The 10,961-nt window shown below is 34.0% G+C and overlaps 1 protein-coding gene across 1 annotated transcript; it reads left to right on the top strand.

Annotated features, from left to right (window-relative positions):
• The first annotated feature begins 497 nt into the window (after positions 1-497).
• Positions 498-5,108, top strand: LOC132560084 (uncharacterized). The gene is made up of 6 exons (XM_060224741.1): positions 498-502; positions 2,033-2,132; positions 2,950-3,090; positions 4,181-4,288; positions 4,612-4,851; positions 5,013-5,108. Exons 1-6 carry the CDS (start codon positions 498-500, stop codon positions 5,106-5,108), a joined length of 690 nt encoding a protein of 229 aa, XP_060080724.1.
• Positions 5,109-10,961: the final 5,853 nt, after the last annotated feature.

Here is a 10,961-nt window from a genome sequence, read left to right as displayed (position 1 = left end):
ACGTGTTGTTTACTTGTACCCCTGATATCACTTTTCACAAATACTCTTAAGTACTCTTAACCAAGATATTCATTTCGATGATGATTAGTTATCACGATTTCTGAAATATTCCCAATTCAAACCTTAAAAAATTATTTTTGAACCAGGTTTTGCTCCCAAGAAGATGAAAGATTTCCTTCCTGAGGATGAATGGTTGATGGATCGAGTTTGATATTTCCAGTGATTTTTGTAGAATAATGCATAGTAAACTTAATTGTTTTTCTACTCCACTATCCTGAGTAACAATTAATATGACGACGACTTTCTAGAACTACAATTGAACTTTAACCGTTAAATTCTGGTGCTGTAAATTTTGTTCCTGTGTTTTTAGAAATCAATCTTTTCTTTGATTCCGAAGGTACTGTTAATTCATGAATTCATCTGTTCACCTAATGAGAAACAATTAGATATTGACATTAATCTTCAACACAAGAGATCTTTACTAGTGTCATTTATTCATGAGGTAAAGTACATACCAAACAGATAAATGTTTGGAAAAAAAACCCCAAAACATCAAAGGATCTCTTTCAGGAACAATGGAATTTTGTCCAAAATCAAGCCTCTTTTGATCTCATACTACACTTTAATCACCGTTTATCATTTCCGTCTTATTTCGGAGAGATTATCTTTCACGAATTTGTTTCGATAGCGAAATTAGCGAAATCAAATTGCTCGCGAAAAGAAAAGGTTTTCCACTATCACATTTCGAGCATACAACAGACAAAAGACAAGAAGAAAGGGAGTTTCGATAAAGTCACACATTTTTCATCGAAACCATCATAATCTTTAAGTTTGTTTTCACCCTCCAAACGTAATGATTGTATGTGTAAGACCTGTATTGTTAAACGGTTGAATAAAAGGATTTTGAAACTTATCTAAATACTGCTCCATATTAACTTGTATTTCTTAACAAATTTTGACAGATATTAACAAACGGGTTTTAAAACTGGACTATCACCTCGGGTTATGTTGTGTTTTACTCATCGACATTTACTTTCAAATGATATTTTCTCGTGGGGCTCAAATTTCGTGACTTTAGAAAGATATACGATTTCGTTGGCACTTGATTTCGTGGATATACACTGTTAGCAAAATCCACTAGTCCTACATGTCAACCTTTATCCGTCTATCATTTTGTTGACATGAACATTCATTGATTTAGATTACCCACGAATTCAACGAAAATAAACCCACCACGAAAATAATGATTTTACGGTATTATATATTCGTTGTGTTTTATTAAGGCAAGTGTCCATAGTGAACAGGTCACAATATCACTGTACGACAACTTTTGGACACGTATTTGCTTCCAGGAAAGACATTTTACCTTTCATCGATCTAAGAGCAAATCTTCCTTCCAGCAAAATCCAATCGCCTGGGTTTCGTTATTTTTTTCCCCAAAATTCCCGCACACTCCCGAGTACTATGGGGATATAAGAATAGATCAGGTGATTCGAAGTATTAGTCCTCATGGTGTTCGCCGTAACCAGGATATTATGTATAATTCATTCGAATAGTAGCAAGGCTCAGAATATATAAGAATATACACACTTTATTGACGTTTCAATATTTTTTACTGACCTTCGAAAACTCCCAACAATATTTATTGCCATAACACGATTAAATCAGTGAGAGTAGCGATTGGTCAATATTCAAAATGAAATTTGTTTGTCTTCCTGGTAAAAATTAGTATAAAAGCACAATGTTCCGTTATATTTCAAACGGCACCTAGAAGGAGAAGGAAGATCGCGATTAAGGTACAGTAACAACAACATTTCAACTACTTTCCGTTTGTTTGTACACATCTGTCTACCTTTGTAAATCTATATTGTAATTTTTAGCATATCGACCGAAAACGGTCCACGCATATTAGATAATTTTAACTTGTAAAGTTTAGCACAGGTAATATCATTTAATTAATCTAAGTTTAGTACAGGTAATATGATTTAAATAATCTAAGTTAAGTACAGGTAATATCATTTAATTAATCTAGATTGACCATCACCGTCATGTATCAGTTGGTCGTTGTAATCGTGAGCATTCTGGCCGGAGTAGGCCAAGCAACACCTGAAGATATCGGAAACGTCACGTTGGTAAGTACATGTAATCCAATGTTTGTGTAGCAAGAGATCCTTTCCGTTTCTGCTGCTCGACAAAATGTTTCAAATAATTTACAAGAATATCTTATTCTGCTGTTGCATTTTCATGTTTGTTTGTGCAATATGATCGTTATAAAAAGGGAATACATTTCATATTTAGGATCTACGAGAGGCTTATCTAGAATTATGTGACATTAAAAGTAGGTTGGATTACAACCACTCGTTTTGTATCGTGTATTTTCATTTAATAGTTGTGAAAATAAGATTATAAACTTACATAAGTTTAAGATTTGAACGGTCTCCAAATAATTTTTTTTGAGTTGCACAAAAGACGCCCAAGTGAACAGCAATTTTTAATACAAATTTAGAAAATTGAACTGCATCAAACAGCTTTTTCGTTTTTCTGAACTTGTCAGTGATGCTAAGGGCCTAAATTTTGCAGCCTAGGAGACGACGGAAGAAAATCCAAGGTGATCAAAAGAAATGTCAATGTGATACATGTGTATATTCTGAACCGTGCCAATATCTAAATGAATTAACACGTGGTTTGCAAATCTCAGGTACTAATTGTCCGCCAGCAGGGTCTAACTTGCAATCTGGACGATTGTACTAAAACACACACTTCAGGATAGCGTTGTTAATACAAATTTGTATAAGATACAGCACAGTCAAGCAATGGACACGTTTTCAAAATGTAAGAAAACAAAATGTAAGTAATGTGATTAAACAACCAGAAAAAGAGAGAAATTCAAGAAATTATTTGACGTTTTGGCTTGCTTTTAAGTAACATTTTGTTTTTCTATTTCTTCAGTTTATATCACGTAATATCAGCACCGTTGAGGGCGATATCTACGCGGTCAACATCGAGACGGATATGGCGGAAGGAAGGGAAATTGTTCACTCAACCATGAATGGAAACGATTCACAGACGGTGATTACAGACCATAGACTAGTGAGTGATATTTAACTTTAACATATATCTGATGAAGCGATTTATTTGTCCCGCGTTTATCACTTGTCGTAGTATGTTTGTCTGCATTTTTAATGCTGTACGTTAAATTGCATTCACTTGTGAACTGAATAAGATAGAGGATTATTTGATTGTTCCTATTGAGTAACATATTTCAGTATTATTATACATGTGTAATTATGTCTTTCCTTGGTAAATTAAAAAAGTATCTCAAGGAGTCCCCGGCTTCGTGCAATGTATAACGCTGGTTTGTATCCCGTGTAATACTGTACGAGACTTGAGACGTCACATACCATCAACTCAAATAATCATTTATATTATACAAATGGAAATACACCAACTTCTTCCTATTTTTTTTCACGAGAAAATGTTATATTCTTAATAATATAGGGCCATGTGACCATGCAATATGATAGACTCTTTCGTGTGTCGAGGTGTACGACAGGGATATTCAACCGGTGAGGCCATAGAATGTCGATAAACCTGATGTTTTTAAATATTTCATTCTTCATCTCCCATCCCACCCAGAAAATTAAAACAAAACACAAACAGTCATTGCAAATGACTTTTTATCCACATGTGTGAATACGTCGTATCGGGCGATGATGACAATTGGGAAGGGACACGTCACTGTGTTGCGCGCGTGTAATACATGACCAGCGAACTCATGGTTATTGCCCTAGACAGACCAGTGTTACACAGGTAGAAATGAGACAAGTTGCATTACACCAAGTTTTTTCAGTAATGGGTACGTCAGAAAGGACGTCACGTGATATTTCAAAAGTTTGTTGGTTATTGACTTATTGATTATCTCCCGCTACGGCATTTTTTCCATAAATGTTTTATATAACAGTTATTATACAAGTGTGTTTTCATGGCACAATAAAGATATATTTTGGTGTAACTAGTTCGCCTTGTGTCATATTGCAGGATATATCTAAATGAGTGTGGATAAAGGAATATCTGGTCTCAAAAATAGGGATTTTCCGCTTCAATTATTTCCTTCTAATGCTCTAAGGAAAAGAAAAGGGAAACCACTTTTCACTCTGTATTTTCACTTATCTTTTTTAAGAATATACGTGTTGTTGTTCCGGTCTCGGAATCCGAGGATTGCCACTTTTTGGAACTTGACGATGAGGAAAATCAGGCTCCATCAATTGAGGAGGACACAGAGGGTGTGGCTGCTGTAAGACATATTTTATAAGGAATCGTTTTTGAAGTAAACGTTCTTACTTCACGTGGCTTTTTACATAATACACCTTCAGATAGAATTTACCTTCTACTAGGAAGACCTTAATAGATCATAATTGTAGTAAGACCTCACTCTAATCTTGCTGATGGAAGAATAAAGTTGTTGAGCGTTTTATTTGTTCTACTAGTTACTTCGTCAAAATAATTTTTACATAAGTTCTTCTTTACACTAAAAACCATTGAAATATATATCTTTTCTTGTAAATGAAAATGTACATGTATCGTAGATAAACAAAGTGTATGTTATTACAGACCATGGAATCTGCAGTGTCTGAAAACGTAAACGCCACTGATGAGAGAGCTTGCTTGTATAAAGAGGATGATCTAGCGATGACAGAGGAGTTGAAGACTGCACTAACTTCAGTGTGTGGACCCCGGAAGATACGTCACCTGACCAGGAAAGACGAGTGTCTAAACGTTCCCCAGGACGAGGATCAAGGTAAATACAAACGGAACGCAAAAGACCTTTTAAGGAAGAAAAAGTGTGTGTTTGTGTGTGTGTGAAGGGCGGTTGGGGGGGGGGTGTGTTGGTTCTGTATGCGGCTGACTGACGACTTACTTTTCAAATAAGTAATAAATTAAAAAGAAATAATAACCACGTTCTTCAATTAACTGTACAGTGAATTGTTTAATAACGTCTCCTTCTTTTCCAGTCGAAGACTCGGAAGAGACCGGATCTGACGTACTTGTTCGCCGAAAGAGATTTTGGGGATGGTGCCGCTATCGATGCTATTGGATCGCTCGTATAGTGAGAAGTTGCCGGTACAAGAAAACGTGCATCTTCTTTTTTTGTTGGAGAAGGAAGGTTTGTGTCACTTCCATACATTACAGGAAGCAATGTGGAAGATTTTGCTGATGCAAAGACGAGCCGAATTAACAAACAGCGATTAAGAAAAAAATACGAATATTTTAATTGATTTTAATTTTTTTTTTAATTTTTCAAAATATATTTTGTTTTTTTTCCCGCACAAGAATCAACTATTCTGTTAAATATGCACTTTTAAAAACGATCTTAACATCAGTTATTTCAGAGCAGTTCACTTTTTCGATGTGGGCTCGAACCTCTCTGAGCTGGAGTACTAGATTTATTTTTGTCTTAAGACAAATTCCAATGTAAGATCTATAATTGATACAGATGTAAAAGTTTGTGAATTGTTTTCTGAAAATGCATTTAAGTTCAATTTTTGGCAGTATAAAGTGAAATATAAATATTATTTACAACAATCTGTCTCCAGTCACACGTGATTGTAACTTTCGGGTTTTAAAGATTCTATTTAGAAAACAATATCAGTAGTCAGGTTCAAACTGTCTTCGTATTTAAGATTGCTAATGTCCAGCTAAATTTTCCCTTTACAGCATAATTGCAGTTCAATTTCATAATTTGCACTATTTCTGTATAATTTGTTTCTGAAATTAATTTTCTTTCCTTTTTCATCAAGTTTTATAGACGGAGTACATTGTAGAATTAAGAACTTATTGAATTTCTTGAATAAATGGGAGACATCACTTCGCTTTTGTTTTTAATTGAATTTGAAGATAAACAGCGATGCGTTATCATAAAAATTCGGATAAAACAGGAATTTTTGCTTCTACCCGGGAGGTGAAAAATAGCATCCATTTACAATTATTGCAGTATTCCAAAATTATTGTACAACTTAACTAAAGCACTAAAAGTCTTAAATTAACAATTATATTGTTAATTGTTATCCATGGAAAAAGTAAGATAATTGATTGTATCATACTTGTATAATAATTGAAAACAAAATATGAATTCTAGTAAATGTTTACATTTTTATAGAAAAGTCCGCAAACTAACTAACCTTTTTCATTTTCCTGCAAAAAATGTTCGTCAAGAAATCGTGAATTTTGAATAACATGAGGCAATATCATTGGAAACATGGAAAAATCATGACAAAATTACTTAAATATGACAATTAAAAAATAATAAATCTGAAATGCAAGTATACTTTCATTACAAATAGATATTGCATATCATTGGTTGAGCATGGCACTGCATGTGCATTTATACCAATACAAATAATAGATGCATCATCATGATTAAATAGTTATCCATATGAAAATCGTGTTTTGCAATTACAATATGTTTTAGGACCAAGCATGGAAACCTGTACAAGACTAAGTTATGTTTTAATTTTTTCATAATCACCAAATAATAAAGGTATACAGAATTAAAGTTCCATATTTGAATAGAAGATTGAAAAGTAGAAATATTCTCAAAAATGTCTGCACTACTGAAGACTTGACCAAAGAGGAAGAAAAAACATCGTTGGGACTGGATGTTTCTTGTAACGATATTTGTTACTTTTTTTGAGAGGTCATCTTTGATCCAGAAGAACAATATATAAGCAGGAAAGATGAGGAAAATGGTAATGGTTGCTTGTTGAAAGATAGGGTACATCATTGGGTGAAAACCGACAAATACGAGAGATGTTGAACAAGTTGATAAAGTGAAATTGCATTGGCTTGATAGTGATAAATAGATGTCACTTACGATCTGAATGTGTCTGTAAATATTCAAGGGAACACCAAACGCGAGAAAACATTCAAGCAGATTCAATTTGTAGGATGAACTAGCAGTAAAACGTGGTTGTTTTAATAATGTTGACAAATTGTCTTCTGAGTTTACTAATAGGGTTTGAAATATGGACACACTGAATATTTGTATATTCATTTCATCTGTGTATTCCTTACGATAGTCTTTATTACTCTGTATCTGATGTTAATTGATCTTATTTAATATTATTATTACTTATTTAATAAGATCAATTTTTTGAGGTTTATTTGCACTCTTTTGATTGGTTGTTTGGTAAATTAGAATGTATTAGATTGTAAAATGCCATGACAACCGAGGCATATATATCCTTCACCAGAAAACAGAAAACTTGGAAAAGTGTAAATCATTTTGATATTTCGTTCACTTTAGTTCTTATATAAAAGGGTGAAAGCTAAAATATTTTACTTAAAAAGAGTGTGATTCCCGCAGCACAGCTACAACACAACACGTGTATTAATGGCGTACAACAAGAACAACCGTTTTTATTACCCAAGATAACAAAAGAGTTCCAAACCAGGAACGATAACTCAAATGGACATATAAATTTAGGTTTCAACACATAGTTATTAAAGTTCACATATCAACAAAGAGGAAGGACTTAAATGCTAATACATAAGAGGAGAAAACATACCAGAATATTTCGACCAAAGATAGAAATAATTTCCATGAAATATAAGTACCGCGACTGCATTCCACCGGAAAAATGTGTGTATAGTATCACAGTAACCTCCCATCAGAAAATGTATATATAGTACCACAGATACCTCCCATCAGGAAATGTATATATAGTACCACAGTTACCGCCCATCAGAAAATGTAAATATAGTACCACAGTTACCTCCCATCAGGAAATGTAAATATAGTACCACAGTTACCTCCCATCAGGAAATGTATATATAGTACCACAGTTACCTCCCATCAGGAAATGTATATTTAGTACCACAGATACCTCCCATCAGGAAATGTATATATAGTACCACAGTTACCTCCCATCAGGAAATGTATATATAGTACCACAGATACCTCCCATCAGGAAATGTATATATAGTACCACAGTTACCTCCCATCAGAAAATGTATATATAGTACCACAGTTACCGCCCATCAGAAAATGTATATATAGTACCACAGTTACCTCCCATCAGGAAATGTATATATAGTACCACAGATACCTCCCATCAGGAAATGTAAATATGGTTATATAGTTACCCCCTCCCCCTCCCATTCCATCAGAAGGATTAGTCATTTTCAAACATAGATACTGAAGATTAAATACAACAAAATTGCGTTCAACTCAGATAACAATGGTTTTATAAAATGAAACTCCATTAAACGAAATGCATGATTGAATGCATGGATTATAAGGATAGAGCATATCTATACTTTTTTGCAAATGTGTCTTATTTGTCTGTAATAGTTTATAAACAGGGCCACTCCCATGGGATGTTTTTGTCTTTCAAATCAAAACGAAAGTCAAAACAACGCGGGTGGTTTATATAACAGAAGGTTATTCGTTGCTAGATTGTCAACCGTGAAAACATTTTCTGGATTAATCGATTTAATTTCAACATTATTATATTGCCTTGTACGTATACAAATAGGTGAAACTACATGGTTCTGTAATCAATTGTCGGTCAGTCAAGCTATGCACATACCAATCTCTCTTCCTCTAGCTGTTAATGAGAAAACACCAATAACTCATATACAAATTAATTTTATGATACTACTTAGGATCGCTATTGACAAATAACATAGCTTATCGATATTACAAGGAGCAAAATTTTGGTGTGTTCTATTTTTTGTACATAATTAGATGGTGCTGTGGTAGTTTTGTCCATATCAATCGAACGGTTTTGAAAATGTAGCTCGGAAAAGTTTCTCGGACACCAGGAGCCCAATTTAATATCCTCCGCACAAATAACACTATAGACCATTTCTAGGTTTCCGATATTTGGATAGGTTCAATGTAATGATAAAATCATTAAAATGAAGTATGTTCATTCCCCTTAAAACGTTCTCCTCAACATCCTGCCCTAAATGTTTATTCATCGGTTTTAATGATGATTGGAATTATTAACACTTCACGATAAAGTTCTCAGACATTCCAATGAACCCCATTTCATATTCGTTCACAACAATAGCATTGACCACATCCCGGTGCTAGTGAATTGTATCCTCCGGTAAATCGACGGTTAATAATTCCATGCTCTTCACAAACTACAACAGGATCGTAAGAAGCGAAGTTTTGATAATCATTTCCAGTCCAGCGACTGCATTTCCATGCATCTGAAATCGATGATAATAGGATAGTAAACATACTTTTGTTTCACGATTGAACAATAAAGAACTGTTTCTCAACTCGACGCATTCTCAAAAGTTTGTTTCTAGGTCTCCCCATCATAATTATCCTTCCGTTGGACCGGTTTGATAGACAATATCGGTAGACAAAACATTTTATACAGGAGAGAGATCTTCACTTTAGCATCTCTTCTTTGAAATTGTCTTTAAAATGTTATGTAGGCACAAATATCACAGAAGGCGGGATTACTGACAAAAGAATGTTTTTGCCTTTTTTGAATGCAGGAATAAACTGGACATCCTTTTAAAGTGCGATGAAGAAAGCAGGTTTGAAGGAGAACAACAGTAAATTTTCGGAGAATGATAACTAAAACAACAAGAGAGCTCCGCCAAATCAGGGAAGTCTTAATCCAAACTATAAATCGATGATAGCACGCAAATCACCTTATTTTTCTACGGAGACAAAAAACCACAAGGAGTTTACACAAGTACTTCAGAAGGGTAAACGTCTTCTGGTCCTTCGACTACACTCACCAAAATATTGATAGAAATCAGACATTCCGTATATGACATAAGTGATTTTTTGGGTTTTATGTTGATAATAAATCTCGTATTGTATTGTATTTTGAATATAAATAAATTGTCATCCAACTTGTCTTTGATCCATAAATCGGAACCAATAATTATTTGATGATAAAAATGACAACAGTAACTCGAGCAAAACAATATAAACTAGTATCAAAACATGTTATATTGATATATCAGGATGGAAGCATAGAGGTTCGAGCAAACTTTCATGATACCTACCTTTGCAATAAAATGATGTAGTTGTCCAATTTCTGGTCTCTAGACACGTGATTTCCGGCGAGCCCTGTGGAAGGTACAGATCACTTTCAGCAATACAATTGTACCGAACCGTTGCCCCATGTGCTTGATATAAGTTCGATATGGAAGCCAATGCAATTGTAGGTGGCTTTGCACAGTAAAAATCTAAAAGTGTTTACATAATCATAATATCACATTTCGTTCAGTGACCAATTCTTTATCACCGATTTTACATCTAAATAACTTACCGAAATTATCTAAATACTCATAAAATGTTAAGTTGAGAAAAACATCTTTTCTTTATTGATCCTCAAAACAAAATGTTCGAAATCGATTTTTAGTTCTGATTTTAATTTTACATCCCGCTGAATTTGGTCGCTTTGATACTTGAATAGCACTGGAAAATGAAGCGTTTCGATAATGAAGAAATGTAGAAATCTCGGATCACGATTATTGTCCGTTCCTATATGGGTATACCGAAAGAAAACAAAATGTAAATACTGTGGAATTTCTTTAACGATCTGTGTGAAAATCTATTCATGTTGGACCAGTAGTGAGCTGGAAGTACCTTATGACCTGTACCTCAGACACATTCATAAGGATATTGATGACCTACTACTGAAAATATCAAACATCAACAAAGAAGCCTTGTCACAATGTGTACAGCCTTACAATAAACATGGTAAATATACCATAGTATGTAAATATTTAGTATATATCTGGGATAGATAAGCCGAGAACAGATATTTTCAAATGAAATTTCATTAGGATTACGTTTGCTCTGTGGCAACTTGATAAAATCAAATAATTCCTGAATGATTTTTCAAGAATCCCATTTCTGCTCTGTTCTCAGGACAGGTGATTCTGATGTTAAATGTTATTTTGGCTTTGTTCTCAGGGCAGCT

The sequence above is a fragment of the Ylistrum balloti genome, unplaced genomic scaffold, assembly GCF_031769215.1.
Source record: "Ylistrum balloti isolate Yb309-2 unplaced genomic scaffold, AGI_CSIRO_Ybal_v1 Utg371012, whole genome shotgun sequence".
Lineage (NCBI taxonomy): Eukaryota > Metazoa > Mollusca > Bivalvia > Pectinida > Pectinidae > Ylistrum > Ylistrum balloti.
Note: the sequence above shows the minus strand (reverse complement) of the source record. Positions and strands in the feature narration are given on the sequence as shown.

Coding starts and splice junctions, on each gene's coding strand:
- LOC132560084 (XM_060224741.1), top strand. Junction 4,289..4,611: donor AGGAGGACACAGAGGGTGTG/GCTGCTGTAAGA, acceptor ATGTTATTACAG/ACCATGGAATCTGCAGTGTC. Junction 4,852..5,012: donor GGAAGAAAAAGTGTGTGTTT/GTGTGTGTGTGA, acceptor CTTCTTTTCCAG/TCGAAGACTCGGAAGAGACC.